This window comes from Diabrotica virgifera, chromosome 5 (assembly GCF_917563875.1).
Source record: "Diabrotica virgifera virgifera chromosome 5, PGI_DIABVI_V3a".
In the NCBI taxonomy this organism is placed as follows: domain Eukaryota; kingdom Metazoa; phylum Arthropoda; class Insecta; order Coleoptera; family Chrysomelidae; genus Diabrotica; species Diabrotica virgifera.
In genome coordinates, this window is record NC_065447.1 from 38,177,585 (window position 1) to 38,203,123 (window position 25,539).

Here is a 25,539-nt window from a genome sequence, read left to right on the forward strand (position 1 = left end):
ATAACGATATTTTTCTTTGTTTTGAACATTATGGGAGCTTTACAGGATTGAATTGTTTTAGGGCGACATTGTTTTATTGTTTCAATATTTTTATTTGATGTTTGTTAATTTTTAACTTTATTCTTAATTTGTATTAGTTGTAAAATGATATTTCTCTTTGTTATTGGGCATAATAGGAGCTCGCTCCTCTGCCCTTATTTGATTTATAATAATAATAATAATAATATTATTAGCTTTGTGGAAGTATATAAATATATTGTTGAAGTAAAATTTTGAAAACATTAAACTTCTGTTTCTAGGTGTTTAATATAAAATTCGTTGGGGAAGTAGAAAAATGCCCTCAATTGTATAATGCTTATTGTATACAAATTGTACTAAAAATGTAACAATACCGTACTTTTTACAGATCGAAATAGTCGTTTTGGTTAATATATAAAAATGCCTTCTTCCTGGTTGGAAGATGTGAGCAAACTAAATCGACAAGTGTGCGGAGAGCAATCGCTTGTGCCGCAGGGTTCGTACAAGACGAGCAAGACGCGCGAACTTAGAGACGTGTCTTCGATCGACCCATGTGCGGACGGCCTAAGTACTAACTGGCTGGACGGTGGCGACATTAGAGAGTTATCAAGTAACTCTATGAGAATACGGTAACGTTATAAATAACATGTAAAGTATACAGGAAAATAGCGTTACCGTATTCTCCTAGGGTTACTTGATAACTCTCTATTTATTGAAATTTTTGCCAAGATTGAAAAATAAATTTGAGTTGCTTGGCTGGCGTAATAGACAATGATATAAGGGTAGTATTCAGCATTTTAACAATAGTACATTGTTTACCGGGTAGGAAAAGCTTAACATTCCTGGACGACTGTGAAGATTGCTAAGTCGAGGCGCAAGCCGAGACTTAGCAACACAGAGTCCAGGAATGTGGCTTTTCCTACGAGGTAAACATACTATTTTTCCGCAAATCGTTTAAAATTCGACAGATATTGATTGATTTAAAAAAAAACGCGATAATTTTATTCCCAAATAAATGGTGCTTTGAAATTCCTAATAAAATTACTTGGGTTACTATGGAAACGTATTGAGGTTGAATTGTCAAACTTGACGCTTATAAATTTAATTGCTGGTGTTCTCGAAAGTAAAATGATAAGTGATGATGAAATTTCCATTCCTGGGACTCCTCCAGAGCTGGTTGAGGCAGTGAATACTGCTTCATTAGAATTATTGCCAAAGAAATCAAGAGAAAAGTACGAAAATGCATACAGACGTTTTATGGATTATCGCATGAGTAAAAATACGAGTTCTTTCTCAGAAAAGGTTGTAATGGCATACTTCCTAGACCTTTGTTTAAAGATGAAATCTTCAACATTATGGGCCAATTATTCAATGCTGAAGTCAACGCTTGCACTTAAACACAATGTAGGTATATCTACATACTCAAAACTTCGTTCTTTATTGAAACGGCAAGCTCAAGGTTATAGGGCAAAAAAATCTAAGATTTTAACGAAGGAAGAAATTGAAAAATTTATCCAGGAAGCTCCAGATAAAGAAAATTTAATGATTAAGGTAATTTACAAGGTTTTAATAGAAATGTGTTTTCTATCATTTATGTAGAACACTAACAACTGTACGGAAATATCATTTCCTTACAGTAAGGAAATGACATTTCCTTACAGTAAGGAAGTCCTGACTTTTTCTTCAAGAAATTTTGACAGGAATGTCAAAATTTCCTGGCGATTTGCGGAAAATAATTTTAACGCGATTGTAATCTCTATTTTGGAATTCCGATTTTACTTCAGATAAAACGCTAAAAATTGATTAATAAAAATAGTGAAGAGGTTTCTTAAAAATTATTTAATTATCAATAAACTATAAAAAAACAACAAAATAGAAAATACATAATAAAATTAGCAGTGATAATTCACATGTAAATTATTTTTTGCAATTTGTAAAAGAATGATATTTTCAGAACTAATGCGAAATAAACTATTTGAAGTTGATATACAAAATTTCCTTCCAGATCTAACCCATTCACCTTAGGTAAAATATTGCAAAACCTCCGAATTTTAAAGAATCCATTGGATTGGCATGAAATTTGGTATACATATATCTTGATAAAATCAAAGGGAATTTCCAACATATAAATAGTTGAGGGCCATCTGCCTAGGAACAATAGGTAAAAGCTGATAAACTGACAGGATTAGAAAGTTTAAAACATCACTAATTAGATTATATTTCAAAATAAAGTAAATAAGTATATTTGAATGTTAATTCTTTTCAAACTAAGATAGTAAAATTAAAATTTTAGGGAAAAAACATATTTATTATTTCTTGTTCTCAAGAAGTACTTTCATTATTGACAGTATCGAAACATTTTATTATTAAAAGTCAAGAACAATTAAAAACCACGTTCATATTTATATGAAAGTGCTTTAAAAATGAAGGTATATTACTCTTGAGAAGAATTAATATTTTTTAACAAACTTGGTATACGACTCATAATATTTGACATCTGATTCTTTCATTTTGAGTTTTAGGACATGCAAGTTTTTATCAATAATACATTTTTCCCTAAACTGAATAAAAAAGTTTCCATATGATTCCAAGGTGTTAAGACATGCTGATATTGTTTTCCTGATATTATAAAATACTTGTTAATATCTACTGTATACAGGGTAGCGAGAAAGTATGGAAACACGGTAATTTCTCGGAAACCGCTTGAACGGTTGCTATAAATTTTGGTGGGTAAGGGTATTCTAATACGTCCGATATTATAGTGGTAATTACATTGTTGTAAAATCTTCCGTTTTTCTGGAAATCTAATGAACTTTCTTAAATTTTCTTAAATTTTAAATAAAACACCCTGTATATTTTTTGCGTTTTGAAGTCCTTAAGAAATACTGATTATTTTTCATGTTATGTTACCTATACCTAAATGCCATAATTTCGGAGTTATTGCTACATTTATTAAAAAAAATTTTGTTTAACAAATCATACAAATTTATTTTTTTAACCGGGTAGATAGTATTTTGGGTTCTTTGGGTCATTGGGAACAAAAAAGGTCTTTTGTAAGTTTCCTCAAAAGTTAATCGTTTCCGAGTTATAAACATATTAAAACTGAAAAAAAATCGAAAAATTACGATTCCCTGGGTTCAAAAACATAAGTAAAAAATATTATTTTTGAAACAATGTAGTGCCTAAATTCAAGTTCAAACCTTATTTTATCAGATACCGATAAGTGATTTTTTCTTATTTTATTCTAAAACATTATTTTTTAGTTGTTAATGCAGCCCGATAGCCCGTCCTCGCATATGAGCATTATTAACAATTAAAAAAAAACAATCTTTTAGAATAAAATATGCCAAAAATTCTTATAGAGATGACCTTGAGATGATTTGACCTTGAATTTAGGTGCTTCGTAATTTTAAAAATGATTTTTTTACTTGTGTTTTTGAACCTTGAAAATCGTCATTTTTCGATTATTTTCAGTTTTAAATTGTTTATAACTCGGAAACGATTAACTTTTGAGGAAAATTACAAAAGACCTTTTTTGTCCTCAATGATCCAAAGAACCTAAAATAATGTCTACCTGGGCCGTAAAAATTGATTTTTATAACTTGTTAAAATTTTTGTTTTTTTATAAATGTCGCAATAACTCCGAAATTATGTCATTTAGGTATAGGGAACATAACATGAAAAATAATCAGTATTTCTTAAGGACTTCAAATGGCAAAAAAATGTAGGGTGTTCCATTTAAAATAAGAAAGTTCATTAGATTTCCAGAAAAACGGAAGATTTGACAACAATTTAATTACCACTATACTATCGGCCGCATTAGGACATCCCTACCGACCAAAATTTATAAAAATTGTTTGAGCGGTTTCCGAGAAATCACCGTGTTTCCATACTTTCTCGCTACCCTGTATATAAACTAAAGCTAATAGTGTAGTTTAACATTCAGTTGAGTCCACGATTATTTACCCGTGCATCATTAATACCTGACGAGATGAAACACATACTTTTGATCTAGCATCATTCTCTTCCACGCATGAAACTAAAGATAAACCAGCTACCGCCTGTTATTAAGTAAAAACACATGTTTTTTATATATGCACTAGACTAACTCTATTGCGCACAATAGAGAAAAAATTTTCTAGAGGATTTTGGTTCAGGAAAGATGTTAAAAGATATGACACATTATATTATTTTTGAAGTTCCTCCCACAAACATAAAACTGACAAAATGGTCCACTGAAAGCCGTGTAGACAGTGAATATTATTTCTCTCTTTCTGATTTTCAAAAACTTTAATTTTTTAAAAATATTCTAAACCTGCCTTTTAAGTTTTCAGTTGACTTGCTTAAAGTTGACATTGGCTTTCTGTTTGGATTAATATCACTACAATATTTGCTGTTAAGACCATCAAAAATATTATTTATAATTTTCAAAAATTAGGCAGTAAGAGAAGCCGTTTTGGTGTGTAACTGCCCTACAGATATTGCTGTTGATATTGCTGAGGCAATTGAGTTGGAAAAAATGTATGCTGCTAATTTTACACGCATTTTTTGAAAATTATTAGGGTTTATATGAACGTTTGTTACTTTCACCATGCATCGTGCTCTCACACTGGTTCTATCGATGTTGCATGTGTATTCAATATCTTGCCACAATATTTGTTTGGAATCGGCAAAAAACGTCAACTTTTTGTTAAGAAAATTATTTCTTAGACTTTTTAATAAGTGGGGTGTATCGAACACAGTGAAAATCCTCTGATTTCCTATTTCTATGGCAAGCTGATCCTTACATGCGCCTAACAGCTTAAAAAGAGCTCTATTATTAGATGCTTGATCACACAACACTTTTGGTATATACCCAATATTTTGTAATTTTGAAACAACTTCAACTACAATGTTTTTTAAGATGTCGCTAGGTATTGGACCACCTGTAGCAAGCCGCGCATCATGAAAACCAGACATGTGTTGGCAAGTTTGTTTGTTCTTCCTAAAGCACCTAAATCTTGATAACCTTCTATAATGTCATCTAATTTATTGTACTCCAATTGTTTTTTCAAAGAAATTTCATCAAACATTAATACACAAATGTTTCCCACTCATCCAATGTCTCTGCTTTTTTCTTCAACTTGTCAATTAAGGAAATGTTTAAACCAGTTCTTAATTTTATGACACGCAACCAAGTTTGAATTGTTTTTACTGAAGGTAATATAAAGTTAAGAGATCTAATTAAAAATTTTTAACAACTAGGAGACTTATAATAAATGGCTAGAGCAAAATCCTTTTCATTGTGACTCCATTGTGAACGAGTTTTGTGTGAAAACTGCATATTAACCAAAAGTGTGCACGTATATGCTTTTATTTTCTAACAGTAGCTGTATCATGAATTTGGTTGCCGATTTTCTGTTTTTTGTTGTTCTTCTACAACGCTGACTGCTCTTCTGACGGCACTTCTTCTTTAAAGCATTTACTTGATACTCCAATTTTTTTACCTTCTCCGTCAATTCAGTTTCAAGTTTTGTGGCAAATTAATATCAAAACTGGAAATATCACTGAGACTACTACTTGATCTCTTAGGCGATGGAGTTCACCTAACCATACAATCGCCACTTGTAGATCTTTTACGTTTCGTACCGCAATAAACGTATGTAGAGCATAATACTGGTGGGGTATCACCTAAAATAGGTAATCATTGAAATGTATGTGTAATTTTAATTAAAGCAAAACAAGCATCTCCGTTATTTCTGGAGTGATACTAACAACGCATTCATATTTTAAAAAAATCTCTTTTGATTTAATTATAAAAAAAATATATAAATCACTTAATATCAACTGATTTTATATAAAATATATTTTAATAATATTATTCTCATTGACAAAGCACATTAGGCAAACATAAAATTATTTCCAAAGTTGAGTACTCACCTAAATCAGTTGCTAACTGTGCAAATTTTAGACGAACAGTATTTTTCCTTAATAACTTTCTTTGGCCACTTTGGTAAATATGTTCCACTGCATAATGATGCTGGCAAATTACCCTCTGTTTCAGGTCACTGATATCCATCAATATAATATCAATATTTCCGCAGTTTTTTTGCCAAATTTTTGTGCGCTCTACGTCTTTCAGGGAAAATTTAAAGAAAGATATATTATTATTTGTTCCATCGTTTCTTTCAAAACATCCCGCGTAAACATACTTATGCGTTACAGAGGCCATTTTATCTTAAATGTGAGTCGTTTTTTTTTAAATTTTGCTATAACTTGTCACAACACTTGTCACAGATAATACACCTATAGGGTAAGTTCGGCCCTGACACTACTCCTACCTCCTCGCAAGTCAGAGAGAATGAGAAATCTCGATACGGTTTTCGAGTAGCGCCATCTAGTTGTTGATACGTCTTTCGGTTACCAAGTGGTGAGCTATCTAGTGGAATATTTATAATCAATGGCCGAAACCAGAATGTACGCATCGTTTCATATGGTACAAGAGATAACAGGAATCATCTCTTTTTGAGAAGACCTGTTGCACAGCCATCAGAGTAGATGGCGCTCTTGTATCTTTCACTGAAGTTGTGAACTTCCTAAGATTAGTCGATTGCCTTCTTATTACGAATTTGTGTTCTACTCGGGTGGCTGATGAAGTCGAGAAAGAGAAACAGGCCTGTATCACCCTATTGAAAACCAATTGGTAATCAGAAGGAAAGCGATGTGTGCTGTTGTACCATTTATTTAATTATTTATTTATTTGGTATTTAACAAATATATATGATATATTTATTTATTTGTTTATTAAAGGATATTCTTACCTACGGAATTAAATACCTTCTTGAATGGATCAGCATAAACTACTACAACCCATCTGTGTTCATTACTAATGACGCTTATGGCACATGTTCAAGGGACTGTTATGATTGTGATAGAATTGAATATATTAAGGTAATATAGCTATTATACATGTATAGTCCAGGGTAATAAGGTTTTATCCATGACACTTCAACAGCCAGGGTATAGAAGCGTTTTTTTATAATAATATACTCATTCAGTGTTAATATAATTGCGAAAAAAGGTCACAATTTCAAAAAAAAAATAATTTCGCAACAACTATTGTAAAAATACGTGGACAGGTTTGAAATTTTTGTCATAAAAGGGTTCTTTGGTGCTTAATATGTGAAAAAAATTTCAAAGCGATTCATTTAATTGTTTAAATTTTATTCAAATTGTTTATCCCAGAGAGCTTTTATCATGCAATAACATAAGTGAGAAAAAAATAATGCTAGTATTATTCTACAGGTGTTAGATGAAATAACATGAGCTAAATTTTCAAACTGGTTTAAAAAAGTGAATAAATGATGTATTTATTAGTAATAAATATTTATGCAAAAGTATGGTTAATTTTTCCTTATAAACTTTTTATTTTTTTTATATAATAAATTATATATATATTTATTACAATTTTTCATCAATTATCATATATATAACATTACTTGGTAGTTGTGCATCTAAAACAAAGTAAAAAATAGATTTTTTTTTTAAATAAGTTATTAAAAAATTTTATAAGGAAAAATTTACGATACTTTTGCATAAATATTTATTACTAATAAATGCATTTTTAATTCACTTTTTTTAAACCAATTTGAAAGTTTAGCCCATCCTCTTTTATTTGACACCTGTAGAAGGGTTCTAAAATAATTTTTTCTGACTTATGCTATTGCAAAAAAAGCTCTTTGGGATAAACAATTTGAATAAAATTTAAACAATTGAATGAATCGTTTTATCACGTATTAAACACAAAAGAACTTTCATTTGACAAAAATTTACACTTATTTTTACAACAGTTATTGCGAAATTCATTTTTTGCAATTTCGACTTTTTTTTGCAATTATATTAAAAATAAATGAGTCTATCAAAGTCTGTAATACGCCATTTTAAAGCTTTTTCCATTCATTTCCTCGAAGATATTTGTACTAAGAAAACCACAAGTCCTTATGTTTACCACTGGTTTGAAAAAAAGGAAAAAGGCCGTTTTTGACACTAAATTGTTTATAAATAAAAATGGCCTCCAGATCATACGCAGGAAATAGTTACAATTCCTTCTTATAAGCATTACCTGTCGAAAAAATGCTTCAGTACCCTGGCTGTTGAAGTGTCACGAACAGGGTATATTTTTGTCTTATTACCCTGGCCTAGTAATGGTCTTTCTATACTAATTTATATACGTGTACCAATATTTTTAGGCTATCCTTAGAAATGTTAGGATTTCAATGATTGAGGACTGCACCAGAGTATACGGATACACGTACTACAGCTATATCGATGGATTTGAATGGAACATAATTGATGGAAGACTAGGAGGATATACGTAAGAATGAATAATTATTATATATAATAATAATAGGCGAGTCTTCTACAGCTGTCGCCGCTTCTCGCATCCTAATTTCCAGCGTTTTCTGTCGAAGCAATCTTCAGTTTTTAGATCTCTGGCGGTCACTGCATCTTCGACAACTTTTCTCCAGGATCGCCTTGGTCAACCTCGTTTTCTTCTAGTGGGTGGAGTCCATTTTTCTATTTTTTTGGCCATCTATTTTCAGACATTTTTTGAAGGTGTTCATACCAGTTGAGTCTTTTGGCTTCGATTGTGTCTATTATATCTAGATCACTTTCCATTCCTCTCCTAATATCTTCCTTTCTCATCCTATCAAGTTTAGTGAGCAAGCAACATCGTCTCCAATAGTTCATTTCCATGGCCTATTCCGTCAATAATCATTATTACTTGTATATTTAAAACGTAAATTTTATATTTGCCGCTATAGTAACTGAAATGTATTTATGTTAGGTTTGAGACACCTTGTAGGAAGGAGAGTGGCGAAGCGTCCATGTAACCACTGTTACCATTGGTAAAAGTTACAAATCTTACAAATAAATATTTTATGACTACTACGAAATAATTCCATTTATATTTTTTACCAACAGAAATACTTGTTAATAGTACCTAATTTAGTAAATAGCCAACTAGACGCACGAAATTATTGGCGAGATATGTGAATCCATGGCACGTTATCATATATCGCACCTTGAAAACCATATGGCAATATCTGCAATGTTTTCATGAAATGACCTTTGTATGTAGTCTAATAGGAAAAAAAATCTATTTTTTAATGCTATATAGCAGCATCTGCAAAAAATTTTAAGTTCGGCACCAGAAAGATACATCCCTATGGCTTTTTTTCAAAAATCGATTCTTCTTTTTATACCATCAGGCATTATCTGCAGTTGATGCTCTACGGTTCTAAAATTGGAACAAAAACTCAGATCTATATGGCAATATGTGCAAAATGTGACCCACGCTCGTAAAATAAAAGCAATATGTACTAAGGAAAAATCCTTTGAATGCAACAAAACATAGAGTGTGTAAGCACAATTTCATTGCAACACTGGAAATAAGCGACAAGACTATAACAAATTAATATACAACGTCGTACTGCAGATGGGTTTATCCTAAAAGAAAAGCGAGGAACTCATAAGAATGGAAAAAGAATCAAAGAATCAAAGAATTCGTGAAACAAAACATAATGATTTACATCGAGTCCATTCCTAGAGTGGAATCTCACTACCTAAGGAAACAAACTACCAGATAATTCGTCAGCGATGACAAAACTCTTGCTAATATTAATCGCGATTATATAAAATTTTGCAAAGAAAAAGGTTGGGTGTTCGGAAATTACGCTACGATGATGACCATATTTCACATGGAATTTAATATAGACTTCTTTAAGCCCTAAAATACATTTGCTTGCTGTGAGAAATTTACAGAAATTAATTAGATAAATCGACATTAGAAACAGCCTATAATACTCACCGTCAGGAAGTGGTACTAAATAGGAAAGAAGAAATAAATGACTTAAAATCTGCAAAATCCAACACTTGCATCACTGCTTGTTTTGATTTACAATCATTACTACCGACGCCTTCAGGCGAAGTCTCTTTATTTTATTACAAAAGGAGATTATCACTAGTAATACCACTAGAGGTCAAATTATTTCCGGAAATTTTTTTGAGATCATGAATATTTTGAAAATTTCCCGAGTCGCAGACGAGGGAAATTTTCTAAAAATATTCATGATCAAAAAAAAATTTCCGGATATTAATTTGACTTCGCGTGGTATTCGGTAAGAAAATTCCACACCAAATTTGCATTTGAAAATCCAAAGCTGCATGAACAGATTAATAGCGCGCAATAGCTTTGTCAGCAATTATTTAGGCTTTCAAATTCGTAATTTCTACTCATTGTAGTTGCATGGGAATACCATTTCAAGATAGAAAATAGTATATTCTTCAATTTTACATAAGTTTTGAGTAACTACAAGTGATAGAAAATGAATCAAAACTAAATTATCTAAACAAATAAAAACCAGTCTGTCAAAAATGTTCTGTTATTGTAAACGTCAAAAAATTTCCACTATAATTCGCTGTTGGGTACCCCACGAGCAAAAAATTTCCGATAAAATACCTCCGTTGCCATGGTGATCTGTTAAAATAACGTATTTTGATTGGTTCAAAATTACAGGTGTGGAATTTTCAGCATTATTTAATTTCACAATTTTTTACCTGACCACAAATACAGGACACTTCTGTCTTTGGTTCGAGCGAATTGCTAATCGTGATTCAAATGAAATAGCCGCCGTTCCTGTTACAATAATTTAAATTATTTCTGAGGAACCATGCCAGGGAAAAAGAAATAATATTATACTCAGATAACTACTGTGGGCAAAATAAGAACAAGTACAATATGCAGTACAGAAATTGAACATACCTAATAGGTCTGGATCCCGCGTATGAAAAAAAAGTTGATTAATAGCAAGCTGAAAATTTGTTAATAGCTTAAGGGTGTCTAGTCGAATAAACTTTGATATGTGTGAACACTGGAACAGGGGTAGTTTTAATTGTGGAACAGGTTAAAAATTTGGAACGGTCTTAAACTCTTCGAACAGAGATTAAACTCTCATGCAAAAATCAGACTGCTATTTATCACCAAATGGGCGTTTTAATGAGTGGAACATGTAGAATATGTCAAATGACAGGAATTATGACAGGTAATAAATAGCAGTCTGATTTTTTCATGAGAGTTTAATCTCTGTTCGGAGAGTTTAAGTCTGTTCTGTCGGACAAAATAAATGTGCCGTTTTCGTGCTGTAACCGTTCCAAATTTTTAACCTGTTCCACAATTAAAACTACCCCTGTTTCAGTGTTCCCATATATCAAAGTTTATTCGACTAGACACCCTTAAGCTATTAACAAATTTTCAGCTTGCTATTAATCAACTTTTTTTTCATACGCGGGATCCAGACCTATAAAATTACCCACAAATTTTTGATAACAGGTCACTCCCAAAATACGGTAGATAACGTGCATTATTTGATTGAGAAACAAAAAAAAAGGCTTTAAAAAATGACCAATTTACGTGGCTGCGCAATGGTTCACAGTAGTTCAAACAGCGAAAAAACCAGGTGAACCTTATAAAATTAATGAATGGTGTAGATCGGATATATTGGACTTTAAAAAACGATGTAAGGAAATGGGGAACAATTGAGGCGCTCAGAGCAACAGTGGCCTAACCCACATCCTACAATTTTACCAAAACGCTTTAATTACATTAAAGTAATGCATTATTTCAATATTTTCAAATGCAGAATAGCTCAAGCAATGGTTGCTTGAGCCACTCTGCATCTGAAAATACTTAAATAAGGGATAACTTTAATGCAATAAAAGCGTTTTGGTAAAATTGTGGGATGTGGGTTAGGCCACTGTTGCTCTGAGCGCCTCAATTATAACATTGACGAAGAAGGAAATCAGGTCGTCTGGAATGGCATAAGATGAGCTAGGTGGAGAAGACATATTTAAAAATAAGTTTCAGGTTAAGGCAAGCTTCAACGATACAGAGTTCAGAACCATTAATATAAGGCAAAGACAACGAGGAATGGTGGCTAATATGGAACTAAGTAAAACATATTCGCATCCACCAGGAATATGCAGTCTCAAAAAACAAGATGTAGACTCTCACTATGTAAGGCTAATGTTATTCAAGAGCACTATCATAGGTTTTATGCAGATTTACACGTTACCAATGCAACAATAGAAACTGAACAGATTATAATATGCAAGACTTTGATTAAGTGTTAACACTAAAAATTTGTAATAAATAAGTACAATCTTAAATAAAAAAACTGATATTTGATATACATTTTTACTGCGTCATTTGCGAAAATTGATATATTTTTTAAAACCATATGGCCGCATGTGCTAACATACAGTATTTCTCATGATCATCTTTCAGTGCGTCACAGTTTTTCGATTTCTTTCTAACGCCTTAAATTGTATGTGACAGAAAAAAAGGCACGTCGGTGATTACATTTCGTCGGTGACATTTTTATAACATTTATTCTAGTTGTCGATAGATGGCGCCATAATAAAAAAATAATTTTTTTTAATTAGATAATAATATTACAAATCTGTATAATTTATAAGACTAGACAAATCAAAGAAAATACCATTTTATAAATGCAAGAAACACTTTTGATTTGTTTTTATTCCAAATTGAAAATAAAATGTGACAACCGTCAGATTTAACTAAAATGGCATGTTAGAATAAATGTCATAAATGTCTATTATCACGGACTTACCCTTTTTCCTATCATTTGTTACGCACTGAAAAATGATCATGAGAAATGCTGTACCTATTTCCTGGAGGAAATTCTATGTACTTCTTAATTCATATAAAAATATGCAAAATTAAAGACAATTATACCAAATATCGGGTTTGTAGCTTAATTTTTGGAAATACAGGAAATAAAATTAACTTTACAAAAACTTAAAATGCTCATAACTCGATATTATGATTTTTGCAGTTACTGCCCTATGGTTTTTAAGGTGCGATATTATTATGCTGTTACCAATACTGGCACTGGTAAACGGTACGCAGGAGAAACCTCGCTATCGGTCGGGACTAGCTCTGAAAATTTTGAAGGACCGACGGGTCTAGAGACGGCGCGCGGGCATGCGGTGCATATCAGTTTTGTTACCAGTTTGAAGATTGGTAAAACATTGGTTTAGTACATAGAAGAGTGGGTGGGGTAGAAAGGGAACTCTATAGGCAGAACTGGTCCCGTATTCCAACACCATCGATATTTTTGGAAGCCAACTAAGCGTTTTAAATTGGAAGATTTCTGTAACGATTTGGAAGATCTCTGTAACGTTTTGGAAGATATCTGTACCGTTTTGAAAGCTTCGCTAGGCATACCAAATTCTATAATGTGCACGTTATTAATTTTTAGTTTTTGCAATAAAATATTTTTATTACAGAAACCATAAAAATAAAAATAATTATTGCAAAAACAAAAAATTAATAACATGCACAAGCATAGAATTTAGCATGAGCAGCGATTATATTTAAAAAATGATAAGTATATATGTAAGAACAATAATGAAACCAACAAATGACAGTAATAATTATTATTTATATAAATTTTGACATGAATTCATTGTTTTCATAACATATAATGTAAAATAATTGTCTTTCTACCTTAGGAATTATTAACATTACCTGAAAACAACTAGGTACAGTTGAGGGAAGAAAAATAATTTATACACTGAAAAAATGTCTATTAATAACTAAAATATGAAACATTCACTTCACTAATCACTTGGGTACGGGATAAAAACTTAATACACAAATATAAAATTGATATAAAACGCATACACAACACAACAATTACAAAATGACGCACTCAATTCAATACAAGACAACGTTGCCGTATTTTATTTAGGAAATATATTGCATGTTTGGCTAAAATCTACTAAATCAAGAATTGAAACTTTATTAACTTATTTGAATATAATTTAGGTTTTTTTATAATAAAAACAGCAGCTAACTTAACTGGAAATAAATAAGTATAACGTGAATGTAAAAAAAAGCAAACTTTTTTTACATTTTAACAGGGAAACAAAATGACCTAGGTACTATAATTAATTTTTGTCAGTTTTATATTTAATATTTTTATATAATATTTTGTCATCCATTGATTTTAACATATGCATGTCTGGATCAAATTTGGTACAATTCCCAACCTCATTCTTTGACAAATAATCATGAAAATACATTTTTTTCTACAACCGTGTTAAAAATGCAATTTTTAGCACTCCATACGAGCGTTAAAAATGCTACTTCAAGGAACTAGTACTTTAAAAATTTTAAGGCACTGCAGTTCGTATTGACCGTATAGGCAATTTGATGTAATGTCAAAAAAATATAAAAATGGAATGTCCGTCAAGTTCAAGTAAAAGTTTTTGTAGATATTGTCCTGTAATTACGTTTGTAGAAAAAATTTTGTATGATATGCGTGTTAAAAAGTACATGTTTAAGGCACTCATGTGAATTTGCAGAACTCGCTTCGCTCATTCTGCAAACTTTCACATGCGTGCCTTAAACGTGTACTTTTAACACTTATATCATAAATAACTATTTATTCAAAAGTTTATTGCGATCATCAGTTGTAATACGATTAAAACCGGAAAAAAATCTTTCTCATTTTACGTTAATAGAAACGGGTAAACACATTATTTTTGCAAAGTTACATTTTACATACATATTTTATTTTCCGTCGTTAGCTTAATTTTAATAGCCTCACCGAATGTCAAAACTCTTCGTTATATAAATATTACCCGAAACACTACTGCACTGCTGCTTGAAACAAGAAAGTTTGGTATCAGACTCCAGTTTCATTTCTCTAATCTCTATGTATTCATACCTACGTCCTGAATCTTATTTTCGGTAATGACATTAGGAAATTGTAACAAAATGTCAAATGTAAATACTATTAAAGAGTTAATTTCATTTTAGTCATAATGCATAGCACAGAAAATGTTGATATACAGTTATGAGCGCGCTAATAACCGGCAAAATAGCTCAAAAGATGGAAAACATAATACATTGCGAAACAATAAGAGATGAAACTAGTGGAGGTGGAAATTATCGTTATAAACGTCTAAAATACCATTACATTACATAGTTTCCCACCTTTAGACGTATCAGAGGTATGACAACTGTCACTGTGAGAGTATAATTTTATAAAATACTCCTGTCACAGACGTCTACAGGTGGAAAACTATGTAATGTAATGTTAATTAATACGTTTATAACGATAATTTCCACCTCCACTAGTTTCATCTCTTTTTGTTTCGCAATGTATTATGTTTTCCATCTTTTGAGCTTTTTTGCCGGTTATTAGCGTGCTCATCACTGTATACCAAAAACCTACTAAAAAATATTGCCTACTAGAATTAAAAAAAAATATATCAAAAATCTATCCAAAAAGTAGAAATCTGCTGAATGTGGCAACGCTGTTACAAAATAAACACAACTGTCCAACTCAAAATTCAATTGTCAAATATTCTTCTTCTTTTCAATTAGCCTTGTACCACATATATTAGCGATCCACATTATGTGTCGCCATCTCTAATTCCGGAAGCTCACTATATATATGGAACCAATTTTTTCCATTGAGTTCGCAGGGCATGGTTTAGTATGTTTAGTACCTATTACAGATTACAGTGTGCGTGCATTTAAACATGGAAGAGTGTTGCTACGTTTTGCGTAATTGATCAACTACTTGAAAAGTCATTCTACTTGTATATTTTTTTATATATTATTTTAAAGAAAAAAATGATATTATTGAAAATGGAAGAATTAAAATATAAACAAAAGTTTTCAAAATCTGTTCTTTTTCCTACTTGTTCATTTTTTTATGTTAATTTTATGGTAGAATAATATGTTTAGTTTGTTTATTATTTATTGTTATACCTGTTACATATACATAATTACATACATATAATTTGGGAATAGTGATTTGTTTAATTTTATCCCACAGGATTGAAAACAAAAACTTATATTTGGGCGGTTCAAAATATTTTTTTTAAATAGTATTTTTTTACATCTGGTTTTGGTAACACTTTAGAAAAACTCACGCGTCGCCACTGAGGGAGGACGAGGTACAAATGTCAGTATACATTGAAATTATATTGTAGTCTTATGTTTTGTGAACATTTTGTTTTTTGAATCTTCCTTAAAAACGAAGAAAATATGTGGTTTTACTCTTTAAAACGTGTTTTAACAACACTTTAAAACAAACTACTCAGTTACCTTTGCGTCAAGATATTATAAGAAATCTGGCCTGGCGCTTGCGCTGGTGGGATGTCCCTACCGATTTAGTATCATAATAAATAGTTGACGTTACTAATCCCTCAATTGTCTTCGCGACGGGTGGCAATAGTTTTGGAACAGCTACTAGAGCCGTACTTTATATTATTTACAGAACTGACTCGTTACCTATCAATGCAAATAAATTATTAAAATTAAAATTTCTAGACAATGTATTAAAAATTTTGTTTACTGTAGACGAATTCGTTTAGTCATCTTAAATTAACTTGCTTGGAATCAATTACAAATTATCACAAACAATTTTTATGTCCAATACGCTCATTACGTGAATTTTATGGAGTTAGATTATAATGTGTTTTATATCGTTTTCACTTTAAACAAAATGGACTTCCGATAATGCAGCTTTCTATATTTAAATAAAAAAATTAAAGAATCATTAGAAAGAGCATTAGTTAAAGATAAGATATACCTCTAATTATTATGCTATAGCTTTACACATTATTCTCGTGCTTATAGGTATTTAGGTAAAATTAAGTATCATTTATTTATCCAGAAAACATACATTATGGAACATTATGAAAGGGGGGCAAACATATTTAAGTTTGACATTTGCACATTCAGGCAGTTATTTTCTTGCATTTAGATAGAAGGTTAGATCGCGAGTATTCAAGTGAAATGTCTGAAGTCGGTGAAGCTAGTGTTAAGTGTAAAACACGTGTACATTTATGTGATGATGCCAAAGAAATTATTAGGAATGTTTATCAAACTGCGAAAGAAGATAATCCAAATCCAGAAGACGGTAAATTCCTCATCAAGACAACATCTCGACTGACAAGGATGCCATATACAACAGTGTGGAAAATTGTTACGAATAGAATTCAACCTCGTAAAAAGCGGAGTGACTTTTCTACACATAAAGCAGTAAATGAAAAAGACGCTGAGGTAATTAGAAGAGCAATTTACAATTTCTATTCAAAGAACCTAGTTCCAACGCTTAGTATGATCTACGATCAACTTGTTAAAGACTATTCCATTACGTATTCGCCTTCAACTTTATCAAGATTTTTGAATCACATTGGTTTTCGATACAAGAAAATTAATAAGCGATCATCAATAATGGATTCTCCTCGTCTAATTAAATGGAGAAATGAATACTTGGATGCTATATCTAAATTTAGAGATGAAGGAAGACCGACATTTTATCTAGATGAAACATGGTTCGATACCCACGATACTGATCAAAAAGGTTGGACACACGATTCTATTAAATGTGCACCCAATTATCCAATTAATAGAGGTCAGCGAATAATTATTCTGAACATTGGATCCAAAAATGGCTAGCTTGGAGGGGAAAGTTTTTTACTATCGGCAAAAAACATTAAAGATTCAAAGCTGGATTACCATGAAAATATGACGAGTAGCTTGTTTAAGGAATGGTTTGAAAAGAAGGTGTTGCCAAATTTGCTCTAAAAAGTGTAATTGTAATGGATAACGCAACGTATCACAGCGAACAAATTAGAAAAATTCCCAGTGTAGGTTCGACAAAAAAACAGATATCTAATTTTTTGTATGACAATGATTTGTACTTTGAAGAAACATAATATACAAAAAAAGAAATGTTGGAAGTTCTTCACACAAAAGTGTTTGATAAACAATTTGTTATAGACGAATTAGCCAAACGTGATGGTCATACGGTATTGCGATTACCTCCTTACTACTGTGTCTTCAACCCCATTGAATTAATCTGGAGCCAAGTTAAGGAAAGTTTACGGAGAAACAACTGCTGTCCCAAATTTAGGAGCGAATCGGTGTCACATGTTGTAGAAGAAATAAAAAAGATTTCCCCAACACTGTGGCAAAATTCTGTTTCACATGTTATAAAAACGGAAGATCATTACAGAACATTAACCTCACATATTAAACCAATAATTATAACATTAGATAATGATTCTAGTGAACATAGAGTTGTAATTTGTATTTATTTTTTTCCGTCTAAACTTCAAATTTTATGATATTTTATGTTATTTTCTATGTTATTTTTTATTATGTTATCTTTTTAATTCTGATTTTTGCTACCACTCTTTTAATCTTTTATTGTTATTATCATTAATTTCCTTAATTTCTTTAATTTGTTCATTTCTCTTATTAGTCCTGTCGCCAGGGGGGGTACAACGGCCTCGTTAATTCAGATGGACTTACCCAAGTTTTTTTTATGTATTTTGACCCGTAGAACCCGAATTTTTTGGGTAACAGTTGATCCGGATGTCGATAAGATTGTTATAGACCAAGAACTTGAGGAATCAAATAACAGCGATTTTTGGCAAAACAAAACAATATTTTGTATTTTTTGGGTCATTTTAAGCAAAAAATATTTCTACAAGTTTTTTAGTAGGATGCACAGTTTTCGAGATAAACGCGGTTGAACTTTCAAAAAATCGAAAAACTGCAATTTTTAAACCCGAATAACTTTTGATTAAAAAATAAAATAGCAATTCTGCTTAGCGCCTTTGAAAGTTCAAGTCAAATTATGTCGGTTTTGATTATTTCCATTGCTACAAATTTATTGTGTTATTGTTAAACAAAGCTACAAACAACTAGTGCGTGAGTGATGTTTCTATGATTTCTCATTTAAAATCGAACGAGTAGGTAGAATAGGTACTAGTGCAATCAAGACTATTTCTACGTTACATGCGTTAAAACGCATGTAAAAGCACGGGAAACCCTACGTGTTTATAGCTTTGTTAAACAATAAAAAAATAAATTTTTACCAACGCAAATAATCAAAACCGATATAATTTGACTTAAACTTTCAAATGCGGTAAGCAGACTTGCTATTTTATTTTTTAATCAAAAGTTATTCGGGTTCAAAAATTGCAATTTTTCGATTTTTTTAAAGTTCAACCGCGTTTATCTCGAAAACTGTGCATCCTACGAAAAAACTTGTAGAAATATTTTTTACTTAAAATGGCCCAAAAAATACAAAATATTGTTTTGTTTTGCCAAAAATCGCTGTTATTTGATTCCTCAAGTTCTTGGTCTATAACAATCTTATCGACATCCGGATCAACTGTTACCCAAAAAATTCGTGTTCTACGGGTCAAAATACATAAAAAAAACTTGAGTAAGTCCATCTGAATTAACGAGGCCGTTGTACCCCCCCTGGCGACAGGACTATATTTCATTGTACATAATAATATACCTATAACTACATAGATATAAATACAGTCGGAAAAATGAAAGAATAACCATGAACGAACATATAAAACACGCTGTATTTCCCTGTCACCGTGTCACAAAGAAAATTGCCCAGCGCAAGTACATGTAATAATAATTATTACATGTACTTGCGCTGGCCAATTTTTTGTGTGCCACGGTGACAGGAAAATACAGCGTGTTTTATGTGTTCGTTCATGGGTATTCTTTCATTTTTCCTACTGTACGTAATAAATATAATGATATGATATTTAAATTTATATTTATTATTCCAACCCCATTAAAATATTATATGTACTTGAAGACTTGAATTTTTTTTTGTTAAGGGGATGGGTACGAACTTTCGGCTTTAAGCCGTTACGTTATTACCGAGGGTCGAAAGTCCCTGAAAACTTCTATAATGTTTATTTTAATTAGTTACAGGGGTGAAAAACTAAGAGAAAATTTAGTGTGATTTTTAATTTCAAATATCTCATTCAAAAGAAACTTTTAATTCATTCCAAGGGACTTTCGGCCCTCGGTAATAAAGTAATTTTTCATTCTGCGTTTAAATTTTTCAAAAATATTTACATATTAGTTTTCTCAGGATTCGAAAAAATGATTACATTTAAAACACATTGAAAATTTTGACAGGCGTCAAAATTTTGCATTTGTTCCTTTCCCCTTAATTTTAGCGAATCCGCTCCTGGAGGGTTTGTTGTTTGTTATTATGATACTAAACCGGTAGGGACATCCCACCAGCGCCAGGCCAGATTTCTTATATCTTGACGCAAAGAACAATAAAAATAACAGTTAACAAAACTTTAAAAACAGGAAGGCACATTACTATTAGCCACGTAATTGTATAACTTATCACTAAGTCAGGGGAGTAATGTGTAGTGTGTGTTGAGTAAGTGTCTTGTTACTTTGCAAAGTCGACGTCATTGTCTGTGCAAAGAGAATTACGTAAGTTCTTCTCGACACTTATAAGAGTTATAAGACACCTATAAGTGTTATATTTGTCGACCAGGTAAGCGGTATGCATAAGCTCAATATAACGAGATTGTTTAATGGAGGTTCTGTGATGTTTTGGGGTGGAATTTCCTTAACAGTAAGTACGGATTTGGTGTCCAGGTGGAGGCGCTTTAAATAGCGAGACGTACATTACCCAGATTTCGTTTTTGAACACTCAGTTTATTTCGCACTATATGTATATAGCAAATACTTTCATCTTAGTGGTATGATAAGACATGGCCACCTCACTTATCGCATGTCATCAGTTAAAACACATATTAAAGAATAAAACCGTTTCTTTCTTTTTTATTAAAGATAACAGAGAAATTTAAAAATTTAAATGTTCACAAGGTATGAGACTACAACATAATAACGATGTCTACCCACCTTTGTACCTTTTCCTCCCTACAGGATGTCTCAAACTTTCGTTTCGGTTAAAAACACATGTTAAAAATTACAAAACCGTGTATTTTCTTTGTTTCTAAAGATATCAGGGACATTCAAAAGTTAAAATGTTCACAAAAGATAAGACTACTATATGATTCCGATGTATACTCACATTTGTACCTCGTTCTTGCCAGTTTGACGTATATTTTACAAGTGTATACAAGTCATACAGCCTTTTTAAATTAAATATCTAAAATGACCCGAATAAATCAAGGAATTTATCAACCTCATTTACCCTTTATCCAGCCAATTTGGAAAAGACGCAAAGTATCCGGGTAAAACTAGTTTTACCCAATTTTAGGATTTACCCGCAATATGTACAACTTTGTTTAATATTTTGAAATAATACAGTGCGCTGGAATAAGTGTTACCCCCCATATTAACTTATATATTTTAACACATAAGCAAAACGCTCCGATAGGTCGATTTTTAAAATAATCTTAGTTTATCATAGCATCAATGTTTCGAACTTTACGCGATCCCTCTTCAGGTGACAGTCATAAATTTAATTTTTTTTTAATAGGAAAGTACATCACGTGACACCTCATTTAAAAGCTTTTAAAATACTGATTACAAAAATGTATAATACTTGCGCAAAATTTCGGTCCAATGCTTTTTAAATGCATTCATTTTTTTTTAATCCTGAGAAAACTGATATGAATTTTTGAAAAATTTAAACGCGTAATGAAAGACTACATTATTACCGAGGGCCTTAAATTCCTATAAACTTCTATAATGTTTATTTTAGTAAGTTAGAGGGGTGAAAACGAAGAGAAAATTTAGTATGCTTTATAATTTTAAATATATTATTAAAAAAAAAAATTTTTGTTTATTCTAATGGACCTTCGGCCCTCGGAGCCCTCGGTAATAATTACGATAATCGTGAACGATAATGTAATCATTCATTCTGCGCTTAAATTTTTTAAAAATACTCATTAGTTTTCTCAGGATTAGAAAAAAATTAAAGCATTTAAAAAGCATTTGACCAACATTTTGCCTAAGTATTATACATTTTTGTACTCAGATTTTTTTTATTATTTTAAATATTATTTAAAAATTATTTTAAAAATCGACCTGTCCGATCGTTTTGCTTATTTGCTAAAAATAAATGAGTTAATATGGGGGGTGGGTAACATATACAGGGTGGTTCATCTTATTCTCCTCGGTCTCTGTACAGAAAACCATTTGATATTTTAAAAAAATTTCTTCACAGAAATATACAGGGCCTTTAATACTATAACCTAAAAATAATGTGAATTATACAGGGTGTTCCAAAAAAGAGTGGTATATCAAAGTTATATCTGATGACATTATTGAATTGACCTTAAAAAATAAGCTAAACTTTCATAAGGGTTCCCTATACCTAAATACAGGGTGTTTTGATTTATTTCGATTTTTATAAAAATGTAAGGTTTTAGAAAAAAATAAATATCTACGAATCTAAGAAGCAGTAACAAATGCTTTCTTGGATCTTAATAATAGACTATTTAGCATACTTAAACAGATGCTTATTGCAACAAAATTTCTTACAGGGTGGTCAAAATATGATATTGTTCTATTAACAAATTCAAGCTGTAATAACTTACTTATTTTAAATGGAATACCCTGTATCTTACTAGTCTATCGCGTAGAAAATTTACTTAGCTTTCAATTTGTACTAGGGTTTCCTATACCTATCTTTTTACAGGGTGGTCAAAATATTAGATTGTTCTATTAACAAATTCAAGCTGTAATAACTTACTTATTTTAAATGGAACACCCTGTATCTTACTAGTCTATCGAGTAGAAAATTTACTTAGCTTTCAATTCTTATTAGGATTTCCTATACCTATCTCCCTTCATTTTTTAAATATTTAAAGATTTCCTAATTTGTAAGCTTTAAAAATTAGAATTAAGTACCTATGTCGTGGTTATGTACAACACATCACCAACACCGGCAATATACTTAAATATCTTAGTCAAGATAGTTTCATTAATAAAATTCACATTTTTATCATTTAATCACACAGAGTGTTCTTATTTTAAATGAAATACTCGATATTATATTCTTTATAATGGAAGATATTCAAAATCTCTTCAATTCCATGTTAACATTCTCAATACACATGTTATTCGGTAGATATAAATTCCCATGTTATTCTGTAAATACCCATTTTTACATATTTTTGTACAATAGGCTCGTTTTCGTCAAAGTAGCCATTGCATTTAATTGTTTCTAATTGCGATTTAAAGATTCAAACAAAAAGTGGCGTTCTTAAATTTACTTAATAACCGTTGGGTTAAGATATGGAAAATACTTATACGGAATGAATATAATTTAAATATCTTCCAGAATACGGCATCTAATATAGGGTATGCAGTTTAAAATAAACGTATTATTCAATTTCACATGTAGGCCAAAATCAACTAAAATAATACAACACTCTGTGTGACTACATGATAACACTGAAAATTTCATTAACGACAGTATCTTGTCTAAGTATATTGCCGGTGTTGGTGATGTGTTGCACATAAACACGACATAGGTACTTATGTAATTCTAATTTTTAAAGTTTGCAAATTAGGAAATCTTTAAATATTTAAAAAATGAAGGGAGATAGGTATAGGAAACCCTAATAAGAATTGAAAGCTAAGGAAATTTTCTATTCGATAGACTAGTAAGATACAGGGTGTTCCATTTAAAATAAGTAAGTTATTACAGCTTGAATTTGTTAATAGAACAATCTCATATTTTGACCACCCTGTACGAAATTTTGTTGCAATAAGCATCTGTTTAAGTATGCTAAATAGTGTTTTATTAAGATCCAAGAAATAATTTGTTACTGCTTCTTAGATTGGTAGATATTTATTCTTTTCTAAAACCTTACATTTTTATAAAAATCGAAATAAATCAAAACACCCTGTATTTAGGTATAGGGAACCCTTATGAAAGTATAGCTTATTTTTTAAGGTCAATTCAATAATGTCATCAGATATAGGGCATTCCATAAGAAAAAATATAACTTTGATATACCACTCTTTTTTGGAACACCCTGTATAATTCACATTATTTTTAGATTGTAGTATTAAAGGCCCTGTATATTTCTGTGAAGAAATTTTTTTAAAATATCAAGTGGTTTTCCGTACATAGACCGAGGCGAATAAGATGAACCACCCTGTATGTATTTCAGAGCACTGTATATCTCTTATAAAAATATAAAAGATTATTTATCTCTGTATTATTTATATTTTAGCTGGAAATATGGTTTGTACGATGTGGAGTTCGACTGCCCTCACAGAACCAGAACAGCCAGATCATCTGCAGCATACTATCAACATCTCGCTTCCACTGGATGTATCGATGATCCTTGTCCATCTAGGCACCACTATTATCATTACTAAAACTACTATTATTACAAATAAATTGTTTTAATTGTTGAATTATTAATTATATTAAACGAGCATTTGGAAAATTGTATTGATATTTTTTCTTTTACTAATAATAATAAGTACTTTAATTTCTTGGTCAACTCCCAAGTATACCAGATATACTAGGAGAAACTCATCAAAAAATTTCTACTCCTAGAGTCTTCGGCCGCATATGAAATGCCTCCCAAAATAGGATTTCTTACCTGTCGCTAAAATGGTCACATACGAATTGCCTCCCAAGCTTTAAATAAATTACATGCTTCTAATCTTCATGTGAAGGTGAGACGTTGCCGCATCTTCGTCCCTTGGTAAATTTTTGGCAAAATTGGTATTTTTTTATTTAATTTATTTTATATTCAACCTTTATGTATTAAACATTATTGACACTAGGCGGTATTTATAAATTTTAACTAACATATATATATATAATTAGTTTTATAACCATTATAATATATATTTTATAATAACCATTATTTTTTATTATTAATAATTTAACAAAACATACAAAAACATATTAAGTATTTTTAAGATTTATTAAAAATAACATCACAAAAAAACTTATTTGGAAAATATTACAAAATGTGTATAGAAATATAAAATTACAAAATATTTTTCCTAAAATATGATACTGCTTTAACAAATTCTAATCTATTTCTTTTACAGTCTCTTAATTCTAAAATTTTTTCATTTAGAAAATTTATTTTTGCTGTACTTTTCGCAACAATTTTTTTTTTGGTGTCGAAACAGAATTCATTTTAATGTAGGTATTTATTTGAAATTGTAAAATTACATCAATAAAATTATTAATGTTAGGATGAGGGCAGTAGAAAGAAGAATTATACTTGGAATGAAAACTTTCGCATGGGTTTGTGGTTCTTTGTAAGGATGAAGAGGGCTCAGCCCAAAGATGTGGAGGAAATGTCGAATTTTCAGATATGTAATTATCAACAAGATAATCACAAAACTGGGTGACTCTTTCATCGACTGGTTTAATTTCTGCCAAATCTATAGCAAAAAAATCGATAACATCTTTAGGATGTAAGAATGAAAGACCAAAAATATAAATAAGAAAATGCGTAATTTCGGTTGAGTCAACACCTTTTTTCTGGTATTTTTCTGGTATATCTATTTCTTTTACAGTCTCTTAATTCTAAAATTTTTTCATTTAGAAAATTTATTTTTGCTGTACTTCTCGCAACAATTTTTTTTTGGTGTCGAAACAGAATTCATTTTAATGTAGGTATTTATTTGAAATT

The 25,539-nt window shown here is 30.9% G+C and overlaps 1 protein-coding gene across 1 annotated transcript in view; it reads left to right on the plus strand.

Annotated features, from left to right (window-relative positions):
* The window catches only part of LOC126885007 (myrosinase 1-like), a 42,569-nt gene extending 18,274 nt beyond the window's left edge, over positions 1-24,295 (plus strand). Inside the window, exons 6-8 of the mRNA XM_050651395.1 lie at positions 6,808-6,948; positions 8,247-8,371; positions 24,109-24,295. Coding sequence (XP_050507352.1) covers positions 6,808-6,948; positions 8,247-8,371; positions 24,109-24,256 — 414 coding nt within the window. The 3' untranslated portion in view covers positions 24,257-24,295. The remainder of the gene's footprint in view (positions 1-6,807; positions 6,949-8,246; positions 8,372-24,108) is intronic.
* Positions 24,296-25,539: the final 1,244 nt, after the last annotated feature.